The sequence below is a fragment of the Orbicella faveolata genome, unplaced genomic scaffold (genome assembly GCF_042242905.1).
Source record: "Orbicella faveolata isolate gen_17 unplaced genomic scaffold, um_ofav_v1 contig_46, whole genome shotgun sequence".
NCBI lineage: Eukaryota > Metazoa > Cnidaria > Anthozoa > Scleractinia > Merulinidae > Orbicella > Orbicella faveolata.
The window spans coordinates 31,461,302-31,484,957 of record NW_028301576.1 but is presented as its reverse complement, the minus strand read 5'-3'; the positions used below and the strand labels follow the sequence as shown (position 1 = coordinate 31,484,957).

Genomic DNA, 23,656 nt, shown 5'->3' with positions numbered 1-23,656 from the left:
TCAAAATAAGGGACGCTATTCGAACGTTTCGAGGTCGCGGCATAATGAAGCTTTGAGTGTCTTGACTACATTTGCTTTGGCGGGTTTTACCGCGTAGTTTGATTGACAAGCGATTCCGCAAGTAGCATACTTTGCAATTTAGTATGAACGCTTATCTTTAAAAGTTAGCACCGCCAATCTCAAGTTCACTTGAGTTTTTATCGTACTTAAGGCCTACTTGGGCCCTAGTATGAACTTACCTACTGTAAGCGTCGACTAAAGCATCAACTTGCTCTCTTGTCCACCTTTGACCTTCCGCCATTTTGAAACTGAAGAGCAGGGGTTTGTGGGTAAAGTTCTTGGGCACTCGCTAAAATCGTGTGCAAGGTCTCCACCTTGTACCCGTGCCCAAGCACTATGCCCAATTATTGGCTCGGGCACTTACAAAACGTTGTGTTCACATTGGTGCCCGTCAGGCACCGTGCCTGGGTACAGTGCCCGGGCACCAAGTGTGAACGACGCCTTAGCAGTAGCATGACTACCATTCAAACTATAAAATGCTAACATGTGTATACGGGAAAAAAGTATCAAGAATGAAAATGTTTCTAAATTTCTTAACAAATAAACAATGCCATAAGGGCTTTGTTACACTAACTTTAACCCTTACAATCAGATGCTTAAATCAAAGTTTCAGTTCTTTTTTAACAAATGATCGTTGTTTGAGTAAAGAATATAAAAATACCCCTTGTAAATGTTTCCAAGTCATTTGTAACTTTCTTCAAAGCACTTGTAGGGGTAACTTGTTTGATTTCAGGTCTTACAGTTGGTGGAGGAATCTGATCTACAGGTGAATCTGAGTTTTCATTCCAACCCAAACCACTTTCATACTGGATCCCTTCTCTATTTTCTAGCTGCCTGACTTTAGAACTTCTCTTCTCTCTGTGCTCCCTTTTCTTCTTTTTGTACTCCCTGGTCTTTGACCCAGCACTAAGCCTGGATCTCTTTCTGTCTAATCTTTCTGCACACACCTTCCAATGTGCACCTGGAGATAACTGAATGTCACTCAATGTCTAGAATATAACAAAGGTACACGTAACACAAATTGGAAACAGTTTTGCTTTACATGTATTTTATCATATATATATTCAGTGAAACAAACAATTGTAAAAATAGATCGTGTCAAATTGTTAAAATATTATTGGTTAGGATTAAAGGTAAAGTTGTCAAGTGAAGTACCATATAAATAAGTGCAAATTCAAGTCTAGGGGTCAACCTGGTTTCTGTGGTACAAACCCCTGAGAGGCTATAAATACATACATGTACAGTACATATTACCCCTTCAAAGACATACCTGTTCATCAAACAAGGTACCCACAAATCCTGGCACCATTTTTACCATTACATGTTTTTTTTAATATAACATGAGGTTGAAAATAAGGATAAATTGTTATTATGCCAACTACCAGACCACCCATCTACTTGAAATTAGGTAAAAGTGGGGGTACTCAAGTTTCAGAGAGATGGGAGAGACTAGTAAACCAAATCTATTTTTCTTAAACTAGGTACAACAGTACCTACCTCTGGAACATAAGAATACCCAAGATTCTTTTGGCTGACGGCACAAGCCACTCTGTATGCGTTGCTCTTGCTTGCCCCATAGTGGCGGATTTTAGGAGCCTTGCTTCCTACAGAGTTGTTCTGTGACTCATTTGCCTGGCTTGAGCCAAGTGGGGCAAGTTTCTCAGCATTTTTGGCAAAGACCTCAACTACTACTTCAAGGTCTTTCTGAAGCTTTGCATCTTGGAGATCATTGGCATACAGGAGTGATTTGTGCATGTAAGTAGCTGGGTCTTTGAGGAAGCCACACCAAGATAGGTCAAAGTTTTCATGTTTCGCAAAAGCATGAGGGACAAATGCTCTTAGGTTTTTCTGAAGCCCTTGAACATTACCCTTGTTTTGGGACAATGTATAGCCAAAACATGTCAACAAGTAGTTAATAACTTTAATACTGAGGATGCCTTTGTAATGCTTCTGTAGGGTATACAGAGAGGTTCCAAACGACCTTTTAGCATCCACTATGTCTGACCACTTTTCAACATCATGTGTCATGCTCTCTCTGACCTTTTTTATGGTGCTTGAGTCCCCATACCCAACGAGTATGTTAACTTGACCATGGTGTTGTGATGCAGACACTGTCACCTCTACAGCAACATCTGGCTCCATTGCTTTGGAGGACCCTGTCCAGTTCTTTTGACTGTCATGTTTTCTTGGAACACTGCCATTTCTAACTGCTGCCTTGCAAACTGTACAATGCTTTGTCCTTGTACTGTACCCTAAAACTTTGCCTGTATGAAGTCCAATGAGGGAACCAACTCCTGTGACAAATGCAAAATTTTATATGACACATGTAGCTCTTTTATGACTAATTTAGCTTTAGGAAAAGTTCCAAGACTGGTATTTTTGGCCAAATTCCCTTCCCAAAAATAAAAACACAAGATAGCCAGGAAACCAGATGTGGAAAAAGAGCGAGTCTAGTAATCAGCTATGTTAATAAATTATTAAATTATGCAAATTACAGAACTACAATGGAAAGCACTGGTACTCAGAAAATTGTTCCAGGTAACACAAACTTGAATGTTTGTCAAGAATTTTTAGCTCCTGAATGTAAGAGATTTCACTAGGTAAGTAGTAGTACGGGAAGATCACATGAAAAATAAAGTCAGAAAAAACTTATGGTAGCAGTCTGATGTCAACATAAAAATGTAATCACCTGTCAGGCTAGTGTCCCTTCCCCCGTTTTTGCCAGCCCATGTCATAAGATGCTCCGATCTTTATGCTACCCGACTCTGATTCTTGTTGTCCATAGATCCAGCATCTTTTTTCGGCTTCAATGGCCTCTGCACACGACTTCTTTGCTACAGCTTCAATCACCAGGCCTGCTTCTTTCTCTCTTGCATTCAATGTGTTTTGGCCAAGAGGTGATAAGTTTATCAATGTTAACAACGCATTTACGTGTGTTGTGCCAATTCCTGCATGTGGCATACCTTGACACAGATTTTAACATTGTACCGTATTTTAGTTGCAATTGAAAAGAAGAATTTTAGTTTATTTCAATATGAAGAGAGCTGTTGTAGATAATCTAGTTGCCCAATTATCTCAAACAAACCTAGCATGTATCACAAAACATTGTAATTTCTAATGTACTGAATTGTATCTTCTAATTTAGTGATAAAATTGTCTAATTAGGCAGAATACAAGACACATTTAGCACAAATTTTACTCCGTCTGAATCCTGAGAGGTTTTTGAAAGTGACCCTTAATGAAAAACAATAACAAAATAAACGTACCTGAGGTAAGTTTTGTGTTGACATCAAAGATTGGTCTTCCCTCCATTTTGTAGCTGGCTCAACGAGTCTTATTTGTCAGGCAAACATTAATTTCTCCGCAGTCACAGTTCGAACATGTAATATATAAACAGTTGGACAACTGAAGTGGGTTTCAACATGTTTGGCATCCACTATAGAGAGCTTTCGCCAAAACATCTAACTGTACTACGCGTCTCCCGGTCAACTAAAAACCCTTATGTCTGCCATCACTCTCCACTATTACACTAAGCTCTTCGGCATTTAGTTTGAACCAGATACATAGTTTTTCTCGCCTTTTGTTTTCTTTTCGCTGTTGAAAACAGCCTCTTTTATCCCGCGATCTTATAGCCGCCATCTTTGAAAGATTGCATGTTTGTCAATGTTTTCAATTTAGGATGCGCAGTAGAGATTGCACAGTGCAAAACAGGGGAATCACCTTAACAGCCGGAATATCCCAATGTATTAGGACATCTGTGATGTCACGAAACTCATGTTTCAACCAATGAGAATGCGTGTTTTGGTTGGAGTGTTGTGTTTCACAACAAACCAAGAGATTCAAGATGGTGGACAAAGAGAATCGCAAATACTTTCCAATGCTACGAATGCAGGCCTTCAGGAAATATATATTTATCTTAAATTGAGTTAAATACTGTCCAAATTATAAAATAAAAGGAAAGTTTGTGTTCGCATTCCATGTCACAGACAATTCTGCCCATATAACGATTATCCTCGGACCGAAGGAAGCACTACGGAACGCAATGCGGGCCATGTTTGACGAGCTGCTGTTATCATTCTTTGGAAAGAGACCGTACAATCAGTAAGCATCTTTACTCTGCATTTTTCTAAGACAGAAATGATTGATATGAGAATTGAGGCTTTCCTCTTATTTAGTGATTATCGGACCAAAATTGACAGCATGTGCAAGTTCTTATATGCCCGCAAAGAAATTGTAAATGTCCAAAATGTTACACGTTTTGGATAAGTTGAGGAAATGAAATCATTATCAAAACAGAATTTTCAATAATGCATACGAGTGAGAAATTCTTGTTCTTTTATACAAAATAAACTAAGCTAGAAAACTGTATCAAAAATTTGTGTTGTCAGATGCAGGGATAGTCAAAAATTCTGTTAATATATTCTTTGTAAATCTGAAATTTCTCCATTTTGGTATTTATTCCAAATATTTCTTTTATCTATTTGTTACTGTGCTAAAAGATATCATGTCTGATTTCCACATTTAAATTATGAAAACTTACATATAATTCCTGACTTTCACAAGTTATTTACCCAAAAATATCAAAATATAATTCCAGGACAGGTTGACAAGGGAGCATTCACAATCCATCCACATGTCCCAAGGTTTTATTATATCTTTATTTAAAGTATACAAAACAAATTCAGTCTTGAAAGTGAAATCCATTTTATTTTATTCACTCTTTAGGTACTCTCGACCTTGAATTTGCCTCTTAGCAGAATGCAGGACCTGAAACAAATCACAAGCACTTAGAAGATTATTACATTGCTTACAGATGTCAATATTATTACAAATGTATTTTTCGTTTTAAAATATGAATTTATTTTGAATGTAGTTACCACATTAGTCTCACTAAATAAGAGATTGCCCTCAAGTGGTCTGATGACTCTTATGTTCTCTATTTTTTATTACATATTCTTAACCAAACTGATGTTTCCTGTTCACAACCAATTAATGTTTTGCATTAGTTTCGCAATTAGTAATGTTCAACACTCTACACTACATTCTAAACTCTTGTACCTTTTCAGTCTTTGCTTTCATAAAAATTATTTATTAAAATATTACTTTCTGGTACATTCAAGCTTCATGGGGAGGTGAAAAGAATCATCACCTACTAGGAACAGCTGCAGTGTGTATAGTTTTTAAAAAATGCCAAAAAAAAAAAAGAGTGCAATGCCCCCTACAAAACCTTAACTTACATGTTTGCATGGCCCTCAACATCTGGTAAATGAGCACAAACAATCTCTCTACCCTTTGTGCCATTCCTTGTGATACTGATAGCATCCATTTACAGGGAATCACTGCACGACCCCTGGCCTGTCTGTTTCGCTGCCACTTCTCTGCTGTAGGTGGTTTTCAACAGGCTGCAAGCTCTCCAGTGATAAAACTGGGGTGCACATTCAGTGAATCCACGAAAACAGAGACCTCCCAAATTTGTTTAATTTTGTCCGCGTACTTAGCGGCGTGTTTTTTCCTCTTTTTTCCCTTTGTTTTTTCCCCAAAAATTGTGAATTTACAAGCAGAAATATAGTATTACGGGGCTTTTATGAATGACTATGATCTCTAACTGCTGACCGCACAAAGGACATTGGAGACTCATTTTCCCACACTCTTCAAAATGACGCGAATTACTGGTTTGCACTGTCAGGCCATTGAAAATTCAAAAAACACAACCATTCAATAAATTAACTCAAGAATCGGGAGTGTGAAAGATGATTGTTATATGAACAACCTTGCCAAGACTGAGGTCTGTTTTTCATTCGTGTGTTACTTGGAGAAGTGGTTCACCCAAATTTACAGAGCTTTGTATGGAGACGTCATGTCACTGAGTTTTGCTATTTAAATGAAAAGTTATTACTCTAGAGCTCCAACACATTGAAATTAATACCTCTTCTAGAGCAAGAACTGTTCAGTTGGCCAAAACTTATGCGATGGGTCATCTCACAATAGCATCCTATTGTAATCTTGTTTGAAAGACATTTCCTAGAACCTGACATAGTCAGTCTTGTTCCACATGGAGGGTATATGCACAAAGATACACAGAGCAAGATAGCACTCAGCTGGCTCAAGTTTCTGTACATCACTCATTTTGAGGGGCACTGGGAAGAATAGCAGAGAACAAAGTGCACCTCAGAGATGACACCATTAAGGTAGATGGGTTCCTTCCCCACACAAACACCATCCTCGAGTTCTACAGTTGCGACTGGCACAGATAATCCGGTACTACTCACCCAACACAAAGTCGCTAGTGGCAAGTGGGACAATGGGTGACTTGTACACTAACATAACGAACAGAGAAGGACGTTTATGCCAGGCAGGCTACAATGTGGAATCAATATTGAATGTGAGTGGGGCAGGGAATTGGCTGACAAACAGTGTCAGCAGACATATACACAACCTATGTGGCCAAAGACATGGTTGAGGTCAGGACCTTGTTTGGAGGAAGAGTTGACTGTTACAGAATGCTGATTAAGTCGTTCGATCACACATGACCATCATCAGACCCTCTGGTTCAGAAAAGGCTGATGAAATAATATGCAAGATACCTTGATGTCACGTTGATCTACCAGTCTGTGAACAAAATGGGAATCTATACTGTGGGACATCCAGTAATTCTGAAAAACTGTGAGTTCCAGACTACCCTACAGCTCTCCTATTTTGGTCTGATGCACTGCAGAGTGTTACCACCCAGAGACCTCTTCCACACAATTTTACCATGTTGGATTAGAAGCCCTAGGGGCTCTGCGCCTAAAGTTATGTTTGTGGTATGCCATAAATTCACAAAAGAAGTGAATTCCTGCTGATCAGTTGCATTAGCCCAAATTAAGTGAGAGAGCTATTGAGGGAGTCCAGAAATTGCACTTGCACTAGAGGAGAACTCAATATTGTGTGTGTTCAAGGTCTTAAATTATACTAGAAGAAAATGGTCTCTGGAGACTACATTAACACGTTCCTGAAGGGCAAGCAAGAGACTGCAGGCTGGACCAAAAAATGTATGAGTCCAGAAGAGTGCAAAAAGTACATTGACAACTACAAGAAAGCCCAAGGTGTGCAGCATGACACCTGGCTGCTTGGGAGACCAAAAACAAGATGCCGTGTGATCTCAATAAGAGATGTCTAAACAATTCTGGTAAGTGGGCTAAAAGCAAGATCAGAGCCAAACTAAATTGACACGGGCACAGGCAGGCAATTTTCTCAGCTGCTTCCTACAACTTGAAGGATGTGCATGGCTTCCTTTACTTTCAACTGAAAGCTTGTGGAAGCAGAGTCAAGAATTTTAAAACAATCTTCTGAACAAAATTCTCAACTCTGCTTCCACAAGTTTCCAACTGAAAATAAAGGAAGCCATGCACATCCTTTGGGAGCAGCCGTTGTTAAATTCTCAGGTCAAACATATTAATGTATCCCTTTCATACTAATTAGTCTCCCTTCTTAGCTCAAATAGGTTTACCTTTTTTGGTTCATGCCTTCATCCTTAATTGCTCTTGTTAATATCTCACTTTGTTACACTATTTATTGCATATTTTCATTTTACAACTGACCATGGATGATGTCTCATCAGAAAGAAGTATTGTCTTCCTTAAAAAATGAACTACAAAAACATTGTGGGGTTCATCAGAGCAATATCTTACTTTGTGCTGCTACGAAGCCTTAATTATAATAATAATAATAATAATAATAATAAAGGTTTATTACCATTCCACTGAACATGGCTCTTCTATGATAAGACCTATATACAGTAATAAAGAGAATTGAATCCAGCTATATTCAAAATATGTACAAACTTGAATAAAGAAAAGGAAAACAAATATATCTGAGGACAGTGTAAGAGCAGTTTTCATGTCAGACAGAAAGGCTTTACTTAATGAGAACCGTTGATGGTTTTATCGGAGTTGAACTATCTTGTAAATGAGTACTTTCTTAGTTCTTCTAAACTAATGTTGTAACTGTTTATAAAAGATCGGTATATTCCCATTTCGCCAATACAAGAATAACCACCAATTGCTTCTGACACAGAAAGCCATATAGTAAGAAGTTTCTACGTGTCTTTCAAAGATAGTTCTTACCACCTTATAGCTATCACTCATGAGTATGTTTCCATGTGTATTGGAAGTATGCAAGAGGGGGTGGTATTTTACAGAGACTTTGAACAAGAAGCATCAGTTGCTTCTAAGGCATTTCTATATTACAAAAGTAGCCCTGTTGTGTTTGCCTCTCCAAGGCTAAGTATGAGTATTTAAAACACGATCACTCCCAATTTGGCATAACATTTATGGAGGTGCAGTAATTTGAGAGGGAGTTTGTGAGGGCCAACCAGTTGCTAAAAAATACCAAAGAAGGGAAGAAAAAAGATCTACCCAGAGTAGCCTACAAGTTAAATGATCTCTGGCAGGCAGATTTAGTGGATACCATTACCTCGCATAGATGTGACCAGTAGGCAAGGGGATCCCATTTGAGTTCCACTTTCTTTTGGATCTGAACAGTAACAATCCTCCTCTTCTGATCAGAACTTCACTGCTCGGATAATTATATAATTATAATTATATAAATTTGAGCATATAACTCCATCACTCAAGAATTTGAGGTGGCTTCCCGTGAAAAAGCAGCTTTACCTCCGAGACGCTGTTTTTGCTTTTAAGTGAATGACGGGCTGCGCCCCGACCTATCTGACATCACAATTTGTCAAAAGGCAACAAATATCAAGCAGAACCACAAGAAACTCACAACAACTGAACATTCCCCTGTGCAAAAACCACTGCTGGTCAGAGATCTTTTCATTACAGAATAGCAAAACTATGGAACTCTTTAGACAAAGACTTAAAACTATGCGAGAGTCATGCAAATTTTAAGAAAACTCTGAAGACAAAGCTTCTCAGCAAGTTCTTAAATTAAATTTTTCTTATTTCTTTTATTTTTCTTCCTTTCTATTTTTTTTTTTTATATAATTAGTGTACTTCATACATAATATATAACTAGTGCACTTTGTACTTATCTCACCTCATGTATTATATTGTTCACTGAAAAACCTTTTAAGGAGTGTACAATAAAATTTTATCTTATCTTATCTCGATAGCCACAAAATGCCAAAGTTATTGAGAGGAATAGTAGTAGTGGTTTATTAAAACACTCTGGCAGTCTTAGAATTAACAAGCTAGGTCTACAAGAAATAACATTAAATAAATCTAACTAATCTAATCTAATCTAATGTAATCTGCTTTGTTACAAACCAAATGCAACAAATCAGCATTTGAAATTATCAAGTCCAAACCTGAGAATGGTGATATAGACCTGTACTTGCGGTTACTTTTGATTGTGCCTGACTGCCCCAGGCAAAATCCTGAAGGCATCATTTTCAAACCACTAACTGAAATGTGGGGATGATGATCTAACCTCTCACAGCTAAGAATGTGCCATTCTTGAACTAAGCAAGCAGAGCTTGATTGACAAACTGAGCCAAATTGGGTATATATCTGTCAAACCATTATACAAGAACTGGACAAAGTTATGCAAAACAATCACATGGGGATGATTCCATCTCCTATAAGTACTGCTGTTGAAAATTTTAATTGGATTCTTTTTCTGGTATTTGATGCAAAGTGAAATAGATCAACATTGTACAAGGAAGAATTTCATTATGCACATAGTATCCCGTTCCTCGCCTGTGAAAGTGCCCTACTCAAGGCAATAGAAGTTTTTCCCAACTCTATCATGATATCCTTGAAAGGAAGGAGGAAGGCTGATCTTGAAGAGATTGCTATTCTGCTGAAATTGAGCTATGTAGGAACTGTGCCAGAGATGAAGATTCATAGAAGACCACTTCAAGAGAACGGAGCTAACGTACGACACTCTTTTGATGAGTTAATAAGACATAGTTTTCCCCAAGAATGATAACCAACCATTGCTTGAATAGATTGTGTGTGTAGACAACAAATTTTTGTATGCAACCAAGAATTCTGTTGGAGATCACTGCAAAGTTGTGCAGTTAATCCTGCAGAGTGATGGTTTATTATATTATTATGGTATGATATATTATTACATTATTATATTATGGTGTTTGGCTTGAGTGCACTGAAGAGCATGCTATTGTGTCACATGATGAAGACTGGGGAAAGGCACATAGTATGCGCATCAATGAGAACTGTCTCTTCTCGTCTAACCAGCATGGTGCAAGTAAGACAGATTTCACAACAAGACAGCATTTTGTCATTCTTGGTGCTTCAAATGATCCTATATTTTAACTAAATTTGGACTTGATCTGCTCTTTGCTAATCAGAGAAGTTGTTCAGTTTGGAAGTTGCGACCAGCTGGAGATGCAAATGTTTGCTTGTAAGGAAAATTGCTCATTAGATGGACCTGCCCAGTGGCATATTGTTTTAAGCAGCTGATGGGAATCAGCTCCAAGTTTGACAGTGTAGTGTGTGCAATGCAAAAACAAACAGCATCTAACTGCTGATCAAAATGAACCAATGCTCAAAGTTCCTCAGGGCAGTTAATGCACTCTACAAGGCTTTCTCTGTCCATAAGAAGGGCACTTCATAGGAAGACTGGCTCAAGTGAGGCAGAAATAAAGCATATAATCCAGGCAGATATATGAGATATGAGGGCTAGAAGATACAAGGGCTTCAGATAAATCCATGGCATTCACAGATATTGTGATGAAATTGTTGTAGTTCACTCTGTATGCTCCACCCCACTTACACAATCTAAATGGCTTACACCCGTACATTCTAGATTTAGATCACTGGGTTCAAGCAATCTCAACTGATCATCTAAGTCTTTCCAGTAGCTCATTAAATATCCATAAACATTTCAACCAATCAAATCACTTTGCTGTTCGGTAAACAAGCCCCCAAAAATGGCATCCATAGCCTACTTGTTGTGCATTGATCTGGCTATAAGCATTCGGTTTTTAGACGTTCTTTTCTCCTGATTATTTGCGTGCTTGCCAAAAACAGCTGATCGCAAAATACCTCTGGCTTGAATCACCCATGAAATGCCTCAGTTAAAGTCCATTTCCTTAAAGGGCATGTAAACCCAAAAATACAAGTTTTTCTTATTCGACGCAAACAGCAACGTAGAAAACGAATTTGGCATTTATTTTGCTCGTTTGGGTTTCGTTAAGGAGAAAAACAGCTTTTACGAGAAAAAAATCCACTTCCGGTGAAAACAATAACCATCTGTCGTGATGTAAGCGGTGGAACACAAACATTGTGCAATAGGGATTCCATATGAGAATTCTATGGCGGATCGGGAAAGTGGGAGTAGCTCGGAGGATCTTTTATCGGATGGCAGCGATTCAAATTTGGTGAATTTGTATGATAGTGATGTAGAAAATTCAGTTGTAGCTGTGGAACAATCTGGGCCTCGTCCGTATCAATCTGAGCCACGAAGGGTCCGACAAAACAATCAACAAGAAGCCAGCCCAGAACCAGATGACAACAACTCAGACCGTCTTGGAAACACAGACTGGCGTTTAATCATTTTGCAATTAAATTACATTTTTAGCAGATGAGCATCAATTGAAGCCGGCGGATAGTCAGATTAGCACGCTAATAGAAGCTCACCATATTTTGTTGTTGTCTTTTTTCCCGACCTTTCTTGGGTGCATTAAATGGTGCGAGTGTCAAGTATGTCAGCCAATGCCGACTGCTCACGGAAGTGTTTGCTGCGCTGAAATCTGGCAAAAAGTAGAAAATCAGAGGCCAGAAATACAAATGAAATGTATTACGTAGCATCCAGGATTTCAGTTGACCTGTCTTGATGTTTGGGTGCTTGAAACTGCTTATTACGCATTCAGGCAGCAGCACGGCACAGATAATCACACAGGAAATGAGTAAGTTTACTTTTATTTTAACTATCGCGGTTCAATTGTCAGATTTACCTCTGCCGTAACTGGTTTTATTTTAGTACAACACTAGTGTAGATAGTTATTTCTCTGTATTTTTCGTGTAGGAAATTTCGATACATTGCCTATCGGCAGCTTGTTCGTTGGTGCTGGGGTTATCTTGGTAAACATGTCCGAGTTGTGCTGCCATCTTGTGCTGTAGACAAGATCCGAAGCACCTTTCCAGCCGATTTTGGCACCACGTATACTGGGTTGAAGCCACCAACCCAGTGAGGGATAAGGAGGTGATTGCTAATTTACATCATAATTATTGAAAATATGTTACAGCAATGGCAGCAATGGGCTTAACATATACAAAGGCACAAACGTGGTTTGCCGTAATTACCTTTCTAGTTACTCAATGATGTGTAAGCGTGACACATACTGTTCTACTGCTGTTTCTTTGCAGGGTTTCTCAAAAGAAGCAGAGATTATCTGTGTTGCAAAGAATAGCAGACAAAGTGGTTTACCCTATTAACATCAAGCTTTTGAAGAGCTCTACTTCTTCTAGGCCTTTTATCGGCACTGTCAGCCATTTCCGGTTGTTTGCTGCCTTCATTTTGGATAGGCCGCTTTCGTTTGTCGCAAGAATTTGTTGCTGCTGGAGACTGTATCGTCAGTACAGCACCAGAAAGTAAAGGACTTTGCTTTCTCAGCCCCATTTCTACCATGAAACTTTTTTCGTAACAATCCGGAGAAAAATGAATGTTGCAAATAACCGAATGCTCCGTCGGTTCTACGAAATCAGCCCTTTTCGCTAGGCTCGATTTGTGCCTTGAACAAATTTTACCCACTGCCGCCTCAAATTAGTGTCTTTTGGAAACTTATGCATAGTATGGCCTGTTTTGTTCGAATTACTGCAAAACTAAACAAACATGTGCTTATTTCACAACGTGTTCAAGAAAGACCTTTGACTTCCCGTAACTTAAGGTCCACCCGTGACGTCATCTGCTAGATTGCACAATTCAAGATGGCGGATGTTTAGAGCTTTGAAGCGATTTTTCAACGTAAAAACGGGCTAAAGTGAACAAAAGATCTACAGATTTGGCAGATGTCATGTATGTACTAAACGACTATGTGGTCCCCAAAATAGCATTTTTTGGGTTTACATGCCCTTTAAATGTGAAGAATATTGGGCGTGATGGAAAGAAGACCACCATTTCCATTCCACTAAAAGTTGAATTTGGGAGGTAGCCTGAAAAGAGTATGCAGGAAAATAACAAGGAGATTGACAGTCCAGAAGAACAAGATATCCCTCTTCATGATCTCGAGAGCCAGCTATCCACATCTCAACAGCAAAATTGTGTTTTGAGCACCTCTGGTAACTGGGAAAAGATACAGGAAAAATTGCTGAATTCATACATTGAAGAACAGCAACTCCCAGACAATGTAATCTGTGTAAACTGTCAAGAAGGTATCGCTGTAACACAGTGTGAATGTTGTGGCCCTCACCAGTACTTTTGTATTGGATGTGCATGAGGTTTACATGGCAGTTGAAACAAGTTTCATGTTCTTGAGCAGTGGAAGGTCAGTATAAAAGTTATGAATGTTTTCTGGCCGGTTGCATTTAAGTTAATTCTAACTACTTTTTAGTGTAACATATCTAGTTAAACTGTTCTTTTATCTCCCTCTTACTGTCTTTTTCTTAACAGGATGGCGAAAATATTGGCAAGAAAGTTTGTTAAAAGCATAAGGTCAACAATTTTGATCCTGAGGAAGGTAAGCAATTGAATTTCAAGCAAAGACAACTGCAACACTCTGATCATTTTGGCAGCTTCCTTTACTTCCAAATCATCCCAAAGTTTACAGAATTGATGAGCATTGTTTTAGATTTCCTTATTAAGAAGTAAAATATTGCATCAGGTGAGGAAATGAGCAGGAAACTCCCTGAGCACATGCTGCGTGTTTCAAGCACGAAGTCAAGTATTGTGTTGTTTGCAAGCACAAGGCCGTGAAATTGAATGCAAAGATTATTGATTCTGGAGTTTCTAGGACTCAGATGTGGCAAGAACAAAAGAAGGAAAGACAAGAGAAAAGAAGAGCACATTATGAGAAAAAACAAGAGAAAATTTTTGAAAAGGTTGTGAAAGCCATAAAGAAAAGTCAAGAAGCCAAGCGCAGACAATTACGGTATGTTCCAATCAAAGACGCCACAAAGAAATGTTGGCGCAAACAAAACCAGCAGAAGATCGCTTCAGAAAATAAAGGGAAACTTGAAAAACAGAGAAAGATGGCTAGAGAACGAAGTAAGTGATACTGTCTAAAAAAGAAAAACCAAAATGCACAGGTTCAAGCGCTGGAAGCCGCACCAATCAAAGTTACTGGTATGCCGTTCCCAAACAGGATGGCCAAGAAACGTGCCATTGGACAAGCTACGAAGGGTCTCCCAGATACCCTGGAGAAGAAAGCAGAAGTAATGGCAGCTATATCAAAAAGTCCACAAATAAGGAAAGTGCTCAAGAAACGCAGACTAATAAAAACGCTAGAAGAGAAAGACGTGATTGCACTTAAAGCGCTTGCTAGTGATCTCACCCAAAGCCTTAAAGCCGTCAAAAATGAAAAGTCAAACAAAGGAAGAGCTGCACTTAGAGCAGCAAAATCACTTTCTTTTGGTCAAAATGTTAAAAAGAGTACATGCCAGAAGACACTTTCAGAACTCATAGCCTTGGATAGAAGAAGCATCAAGTCAGGAATTGAGAAACACAAAATGATCTTAAAACGTGAAGAGCCAAGCTGGCCTGCAACCAAATGAAAAACCAGGTGGGATGCAGTCACTGAAAAAACCAAAGAGGTTGTTTATGATTATTGGAAAATGGTGGCAAGTAGACCAACAGGAATCAAGAAAGACTTGATCAGAAGAGGCATTGGAATGAAAACGTGGGTTGAACATCCAAAACATGTGCTTGAAAAAACCCACACAGAAGCCTACGTTAACTTTGCATCAATGTACCCAGAGATAATAATATTTCAGCAAAAATTTGAAAACCTGAAGCCTTATTTTGTTAGGGGAGCAAGGGAACGAGATAGACAGACCTACATGTGTCGCCAGCACGTTGAACTTCAAATTATCTTCAAAGACTGCATGAAGTTTAGGAAGAGGGTGGTTAATGAAAGCAGAGAAGCTAATCAAGCAGTTACAGAAGTGCATACCTCAGCTGGAAATATTATTGAACAAACACTTTGCCCCAAACCCAAAGACTAAGACTATCATAAATTGAAATGCTTGAAAAGCGAGTGCTAAGACTTTGGAGTTCACAGCTTGGTTTTGCTGTCAGAGGAGAAAGGTGTTGGCAATCATGAAGTGAAATGGAAATGGTACGACTGTGTAGACTAAAAAACTTACCACTGATGGAAAAGACATGAAAAAGAGCCCTTGTTGCTAAATGGCCAAGGGAACAGCTAGATTCTCTTCTTGAAAACCTTCCTCTTGATCAAGCCCTGTGCATCCATGACTATTCTGAGGATTATGCCTGCCGGTTTCAAGATGAAATCCAGTCCCAATACTTTAATGTAAATAAAGTAAGTCTTCATGTAAGTCTTCAATTCTTTACAGGTATTCAAATGCTGAGGTGGATGGTGTCCAGAGCACAGAAGAGGAACCACCAATTTGCAAGGAGCATTTGTTTCTGACCTCTGATGAAGTCACCCAGGATCATGACTCTGTCCTTCACATCCAGAACTAATTTCAAAGCAATAGAAGAATCCAACTACACCATCAAGAAGATGCATGAATTCACGGAGGGACGTGCAGGACAGTACAAGAGCCAGCACTGTTATGGTGACCTATCTTGTTCCCTGGCAACTCTTGGATACACAGTCCAGCGAAACTACTTCGCCACCTCCCATGCAAAGGGAGAACAAGTAGCAGCTAGCTCCCATGTCAAACAGAAGGCGACTTCAGCAGTTCTCTCCAGGAAAGTCACACTATCAAATGCAAAAGATCTTTCTAACTTTCTGAAAGAGAACTTCTCTGAACCAGCCGTTTCCTCATTTCCTGCTAGGCAGAAGTCAGTGCAGTTAAAGCGGCGTGTCTTGTTCTATCTGCCTTCTAATGGAGAACTGAGTGTTGCACATAACAGGGAAGCTGGAAGATTCTGCACTGTCAAAGGCATCTGACAACTACACTCTGTAAGGACTTGCAGTGAACAGCTTATAGTCTCCATGTGATAGAGATCTTGTTACTGCCATGGTCACATTGTCAAGAGTATTGACAGCTGTGAAAATAAGGAATGGGTTGGCAACTGGAAGGAGATTGTTCTGTCAAGAGAACCCTCAGGTGTCAAGTATTGTGGCTGTGGCAGCTGAAGATGACAGCCACTATGATAACTACCTCCTTAAAGTTACTAGCAGTGGAGTCATTTCCCTTCAAGAAAACTTTGAGGATCCTTTTAGTGGAAGCATTTATTCTGAACGACAGGCTGTTCTTTTCGGAAATTTCTTTTTAAGGGTGAACATTATTAATTGTACATATAAACTGGATGATAAGGTGGCAGGAGTATAACCAGGAACTGTGCGGTACATTTGTGGACCACTTGTGTCAAAGCAAAGTAGTGGAAGGCCAATTTATCAAGTTCCATTGGACGAACATGAACAAATTCTGGCATCCCTTTATCTGTTTTTGCCCTCAGTAGCTTGCAATTAAAATTGTCCTTAAATATGGTAGTTAAGCATTTTTTACAAAAAAAGGGCATGGCCGCATTGCATCATGGGTAATAGAATGTTGGCTTAAAATGCGTCTGAATTGACTGAAATGACAATTTCAAGATAGGAACCAATTTCCTTCACTTTAGGACTTATTTCTAACAAAAATTGATTCTTAAATAAATTTTTCAATTTTACTCCAATGTTACGCCTTTGTACATCAGAACTGTGCTACTGATCACGTACATCAACTTTATTTCAGTTTCTTAAAAAGGTTTAGCTATTAGAGGTAATGATGGAGCCAGATGGTAGAGAGTGATGAGCAGGTCACTGCCATCTTGAATGGAAATCTATTGTTATTGAACTTTTCATTTGGTTCCCTTTACTTGGTAATTTTAAATAAACAACATATTATGGACATGAGACTTACACCTTTCACCATTTTTCAACATCACTTTGTTGACTCGGGAAGACATTGTCACTTCATTTCTTGTTTTCAAATTGTTTCTTCCAGATGCAGTTTGCTTCTATTTTTAAAGTGCCTATGAGGTAAAAGATAATTGCTGCTTATTTGAAACACTATCCAAAGTAAAGAAAAATGGCATTTTCCTTTTTGGAATATCTTTTCTCATTTTAGATATATTTACATTTTTGTATTATGAAAATGATATTCTTGATTCAGAATTTTATTCTTTTAACCCTCTAAGACCCAGTCGTACATATATGTATGATTCGTCATGTGCTCTTAAAAATGTTGGCTTACTTCAACAGGCATTCTGGGATTGAAGTAGAAACACTATTATGGGATACCCATGCTTCATTTCAAGAGGCACTTTTTCTTCAATATTTTCTAGCCCTAGTTTGACTGGTGATTAAAAAATGGCTGCACAGTATTTCACTTTGGAAGAGGTTGTGAAAAGAGAGTGCTAAACGATGAAGAAGTCAGTGATTTTGACAACGAAAGTGAAGACTTGCCAGATGTGTCATCAGAAAGCGAAAACAATGGCGATTCAAGCAAAAATGAGGCTGAACTCATGGAAAATACTGACGACTCTGGTATGTTCGTGCGCACTGTTTACATTTGGAATCAAACATTTTTCATTTATGAACAGTGTCGCTTCGTTTTCTAGTTTTTTTATGGGAATATCTTTTTATAAACATTCAGATGTTAGCAACAAAGAACCCAACAGCAATGGCAGCCGTGATCATAGTGCAAGTGCACGTGGTCAAACAACAGGCTCGCGTGGAAGTCGAGGACAACGACTGCACTTCAGAGGAGGTCATTGAGCACCTCGCTGTGGTGCTCTGCAGATCCAAGACTCGTTCTAGTCACAATTATAAATTCTTAACTGTAAACGGCACAAAGAATGCATATTTTTATGCTTTTTTCCTTGTACTTTAAGGATGTGGAACAAACCACCACAAGACTGTATTGAAAGTAGTTCTTTGGAGTCATTTAAGACTAAGATTTCAAAGTGTTTTACTGAGTAATTTATGTTCTTTAATTATTTCCCTATATCATGTATTTTATTTCTTTGTTTATTTATCTATATATTATGTCCAAGTAGCTAAAGATATATTTTTATTGTTCTCCTCCATTTTTTGTGATATTTTTAACATTGGTGTGATGTCTAATGACTTCACCAACAAAATCAGATGGAGATGTACAATTTTGACCCAGTCACTCTGTGTCTGATGTAACATGGATTGCAAAAGATTTCAGTGGTAACTAGGAAGCAAGTCCAGGGCTTTCTTTTCAAATGTGACTGAGGAAGAAGAGATCTTTGCTTGCCAATGCTGGAGAGAGCCCTTGGTAGGATCTGCCGAGGTAAGGCAAGTTTTGTAGCCCTTCATCATCTTATCACGTATCACACCTACAACATCTGGGAACATACCTCCAATGACAAACCTACAACTATCAGTGTCTCTGTCTTATACAACATCTCTTTCTCTCACAATATTGATATTTCCCATATAGCTGCAAGATGCACAAAGCCCAAGCCCTCAATAAACTGCAAGAGCTAGTGAAGTTGTGTTCATGCTCGAAGTGATATGTTAAAGCTGTCATGTGCTCTGTTCCATCAAAAGCTTTGTATGGATATTTGATTAAATTGTATGAATCATGCATGTAGGAGCTCTTAATGCAAGTTTTACATTCTTTGCTAGAACATTCTGAAATTCTCCCTTCCCTTCCCTACTACTGTTCCCGCATCTGCACCCTGCTCCAGCAAACAGGCTATGAATTTTCAATAACAGGGGCAAGTCGCAGACAGTGCCAAAAAAATTAATTTAAGGTCTTTCAACAAGGAAGATGAAACAAAGGGTTGTTCTTCTGGAATGACACATCTGAAGAGGTGAAGTCTGCTATGGAGAAGGAGTTGAAAAAAAAAACAGTTTGCTATGCCAAAGATAAACCAAATCATGGCATCTTCACCAGGTTTGGAACAACTCATTGGCGACAAGCTTGAGCTGGTTGGTCCGATGTTAGCTGTTTTCATCGGGGAAGACTTCATGGTAGCTTTAAAATATTATTTAGACTTAATTTACTTTTCCCAAGAAACCCCACCCTCAAGCACGTTTAGGCATGTCTTTTGCCCTGGATAGATGTTAAAACCTTAAAAAATTGGATGAGGCAGTCATGGCAAGGTTTTCTGACTTTCCAAAGTAAGTGTGAATAATATTATTAAGAGCTCCCATAAGTTATAATGATAAATGACACCATGTTTTGTTTACCATTTGTAAATTCTGATTTAAATGCAAACTTAAACTAAGAAATAACAGGTTCCGTTGAGATATTTGAATCTACCAGATTGTAGGTTATTGATGACACACAGCACTCCGTTACTAAGATAAAAATACCTCAATGGAAAGTACAATTCTCCAAAATTGCCAATAATTTTTTCTTGACATTTTCAACATTTCAGTCAGAGAATAGTAGCAGGAGGAAGAGGTGTTACTCTTTTTATGCACTTCACCCATTGTGCCAAATGGGGGCAATTTCAGAGGGTCCAAGTGGGATCATCAGAGCAAATCAAGTTTTGTATCAAGAGAGATGTCGCTTGTGGTTGACCGAGACATTTTAGTGGGGTCAATCAACAAATCACAGTTTGTGAAGAAAGATGGTGGTTTGCAGAGAAAGTTAGCGTGAGTTAATGCCCTGATACTTTTGAAATTAAAATACTTAGGAATCAGAGGATGCGTGGACATGCCATTTGCAGGAAACCACAAGCTTTTGCCATCTCTGGAGGATGTAGAACAGAATGAAAATGCTGGATGCTGTTTAAAAAAAAAAAACAACAACAACAACCCTTGCCACCTGAATTCCCACTGGATTCAGAAGCACTCAGGTTTGTTTAGCAGAAGATTTTTAAAAACCACCTAAAAATTGAACTCCATGAAACGTCTGGATAGTAGCAGACGTTCAAATTTTGAGAAACAACACAACATGTTTTAAAAACATGTTCCAACAGAATCTTCTGTCATCTTCCGTTCGAATTACAAAGTACAGAGTTGAATATATAGTGTACACAAAATGCTAATTGACTATAAGAACAAAAGGAAACATGACAATGTAAAATATTACAAAGAAAGTTTCAAATTAACGTGATGTTGATGATTTAGTGTAGGTTTTTCCCACTGAATATGAATAGCTTCTTTTATCTTAAGCTGGAAGGTGGTGGAAGCATGATCTAGGATACTGAAACAGTTATTACAGCATGAAGTGCGGCACTGCTGAGAATTTTGTAAGTGTTCAAAAATGTGAGGTCCTATCACTGAACATGTGCTCACGTATGCATGTGCGCATTTGTGGACATTTGTGGAGAACTGTTGAAGTTACGTTTCGCCGTATCTGCTAGACTGTTTTTAAGAGTCTCACCCTTCTTTCAGATAAAAGGGCAACTAACTTCACGCACACAGGCATGAGCCAGCGTGGGTGCCGGCAAATCTGGCCTATCGTTTGTAGGCTTTCATTTCCTTAAAAACGTGTTCTATTTTTACCCTCCTCTTAAACAGAAGCTTGTTAAACCTTTGCGCTTGCCTTCTGTCCCTGTTATTTAATGAAGGCATCTGGTTAGCTCTTATGGGTGTCAGTAGTGACCCACCATCTGGATACGCCTTATCAGCCAGAAGCTTTGCATTGGGTGGTAGATCCAAGTTACGCCCTGGACCAATAGGTTCCATCAGTCGAAAGGAAACCGCATCATGCGTGCTCCCGGCCCTAGGAATCCAGCCTGAACAAGCGGATATGTCCATTGTCCATCACTAGTTGAGTATTCATACAGTGATAGTGCTGATATTAAAAGCGACAAAAATGCCAAAATATTAAACACCACTGCTTGGATCTCTTGTACATCCATTTTTATTTACAACAGCGACTCCATGAATTTGCATATTTTGCACGTGCGCAAAATTTAAAAAAACCCCATCATTTTGCGCTGGCAGTCATCCCTTTATCGCCCATGGGACGCAGAAATCGAAGAAGAAGAGTCAGTGCGTTCTGGAAACAACCAAGATAAAGGAGTAAAAGCTTCAGTAAAAGTATTCCACACTGATGACTCCATGTCAACGAAAAGTGGAAGCTGTTAAAGAAAACTTGACAATGAATTGGTCGCTTTATCATTGGATAGTTCGGAAGAAGAGAATGGTAGGCACGAGGAGAAGAAGCCAAAGATTGATCACGCTAAAGAAGCACAACTTGCCCATCAAAAAAATGTGTCAGAAAGCCATGGACACCATGAACAACGTGAACGACGTGCTCACAAAAGTGAATACCTATTTAGATAAGGCCCAGAAATAAGGAAGAAAAAAGCCATGCTTTTGCAGTTCTCAGCTATTTAATAAGATTTGTTTAACGCATTTTGACCACTAAAATATAGTTCCGTTTGAGCGTGTTTTGCTTGGTGCAAAAAGCTTTCTAAAACATTGGAAGCATTGTTGTTTGTGTTTGCAAGAAACCATCTGGAAATTAGAACGGTGTTCTTTAGAACATGCTGGCTCTATTGTTCTTGCACATTAGCATTTAAGGATTCCAATTAGCATATCAGAATCGGGGTTTGTGAAATCATTCTAGTGATCCTGTAGGCTCTATCAACAAGCGTGCAAATGTTGATCAGAACATTTAAGAAAGGTATTTTGCGATCTATTTCTTTTTCCATAGTGACTCTGATGTTACAGTGCCTAGGGTTAATATCATCAAAAAATAGTAGCGCTTGATTCTCTGAGTGAAACAAGCAAAATGTGTCAACATAATGTCAGAAAAATAATATCTTGGAAACCTGAAAATTTTCCAACCATAGTTTTTCATGATACCCCATAAATAACTTAGAAAGAACAGGAGCGAGAGGAGAGCCTATAGCGACACCATCTATCTGGTTGTAGAAGGAACCTTTAAATAAAAAATGGGTCTGAGCAGTGGCTACAGAGAAAGACTCTTAAGCTCAGTGTTACCCAATTTACGGTCAGGATTCCAATCAGAAATGTACCTGACTACCAGGTCAATACATTCTTTAAGAGGTATGTTGGTAAAGAGACTCTCTATATCAAAAGAAACCTTAAATTTCCCACACATAGTCACTATGGATGGTAAATTTTTGGGTTCAGTTCATCTCAGGTTGGGAGGCTTTCCAGTTGCATGTTCACAGAATCCCACAAACATGGCGTTGAGTGTTCATGCTCCCAGTGAATTGTCTACCAAGCGAACGAAATGCCACTAGGCCAATCCAGCAGAGGATTGTACAGATCCCTTTCCGTCAGCTCTTCAGGATGCCAAAAAGGAATCTGGAGGCAGCGTGGCTGAGTGGTGAAGAGTGCTGGCATTGTAATCTGGAGGTCTTGGGTTCAACGCCTTTACCCTGCCACGAGAGGGATTTGTTTCTTGGTAGTCCCAAGTTCAAATCCTCGGTCATGCTTTGTAAATAGCCAAATGGTCTGCCTCCTCCCAGTTGGGATTTTTAACTGTGTTATGTGTATTAGAAATATTTGTTTCCTTTGTTTCAGTGGCATGCCTGTAAACTAGCTAAGCAAGTGCTTGTATAGCTAAGTGCATGACCACTATAAATAAGATTTACATTTTTTACATTACAAGTGCTGGTAAAGTACCAGTTTCAAACAATATTTCTCCATTGTCAGGCTCTTTCAACTCAAAGTACGCCTTGTGGACATGTGGTCAGCAGTTCAAGGGCATCCTAGATATTTCCTTCAGAACTCCATTGGAAGACAAAAACCACTCTGAAATTTCTAAACAATTCCGAAAGCCTGATGTACCGGCCCTTACAGTTCCAGAATTTGACCATTGGCTGGTCTTGGTTGGAGGAAAGGAAACTCTTTGCCAGCTGCCTTGGGAGTAGAACCTCCAGCTGACCATGCATAATTACATGGATGATAAAATACAAGGGAAGGACCTCACTGAAGCAGTATATGCCTAGCAAGCCCATAAAAAGGGGCATCAAGATGTGGTGTAAGGCTGACAGTACAAATGGTTACTTGTAAGAATTTGACATTTACACAGGAAAATCACAACAGGCAGTCCAACATGGTCTAGGTTACTCAGTGGTCACTGCACCATGTCAGAATGTGCAGGGTCACTGCTATGCCATTTTTTGAGACAATTTCTGTACATCATACAAGCTTCTTGAGAACTTGTATCAAAATAAAATACTCTGTTGTGGAACTTTGCAATTGGGCTGCAGAGTTTCCAGCATGCCTCTATGACAAAGTGGCCATTAAAAGAATGAAGAGAGGTGTTGTTTTTTGGAGGATGAGAGGTCCTGTCCCAGCATAACTTGAATGGACAAGCAAGCAGTCCATGCAGCTGGTACATTTAACCAAGCTCCTTCACAGCAACTTCCCGATGAGAATCATAAACAGAAAGATGGGAGCATTCAGAAAAAAGCCTGTCCAGAATTGGTCTCATCTTACAATAAGAACATGAGTGGTGTCAGTGTTCTCCACATATTGTGAAGTAGTCAGATAAAGATCTAAAGTAGCCAGTGCTAGCAAATCAAGCACCCAAAGGACCAAGCTTCTAAGGGG

At 39.0% G+C, this 23,656-nt stretch overlaps 1 protein-coding gene, 1 long non-coding RNA gene and 1 pseudogene across 2 annotated transcripts; 1 reads left to right on the top strand and 2 right to left on the bottom strand.

Moving 5' to 3' along the window:
* Positions 1-673: 673 nt before the first annotated feature.
* On the bottom strand, positions 674-3,023 carry LOC110050634 (uncharacterized). The gene is made up of 3 exons (XM_089277928.1): positions 2,760-3,023; positions 1,558-2,366; positions 674-1,049 (listed from the first exon to the last, which is right to left on the bottom strand). Exons 1-3 carry the CDS (start codon positions 3,019-3,021, stop codon positions 681-683), a joined length of 1,440 nt encoding a protein of 479 aa, XP_089134054.1. The 5' UTR covers positions 3,022-3,023; the 3' UTR covers positions 674-680.
* Positions 3,024-4,747: 1,724 nt separating this feature from the next.
* On the bottom strand, positions 4,748-11,122 carry LOC149099725 (uncharacterized). Its single transcript, XR_016203759.1, has 2 exons — positions 5,298-11,122; positions 4,748-4,827 (listed from the first exon to the last, which is right to left on the bottom strand). It is a non-coding gene; the product is annotated as an uncharacterized LOC149099725 (long non-coding RNA).
* A 2,621-nt stretch (positions 11,123-13,743) lies between these two features.
* On the top strand, positions 13,744-16,625 carry LOC110062574 (uncharacterized; annotated as a pseudogene).
* The last annotated feature ends 7,031 nt before the right edge of the window (positions 16,626-23,656 follow it).

Excerpts from the sequence above, each read along its gene's own strand:
- LOC110050634 (XM_089277928.1), bottom strand. The coding sequence starts at position 3,021 with ATGCCACATGCAGGAATTGGCACAACACACGTAAATGCGTTGTTAACA. Across the intron at positions 2,367-2,759 it reads AAAACGGGGGAAGGGACACT|CATTTGTCACAGGAGTTGGT; the intron begins AGCCTGACAGGT and ends TATAAAATTTTG. Across the intron at positions 1,050-1,557 it reads GGTATTCTTATGTTCCAGAG|ACATTGAGTGACATTCAGTT; the intron begins GTAGGTACTGTT and ends GTTATATTCTAG.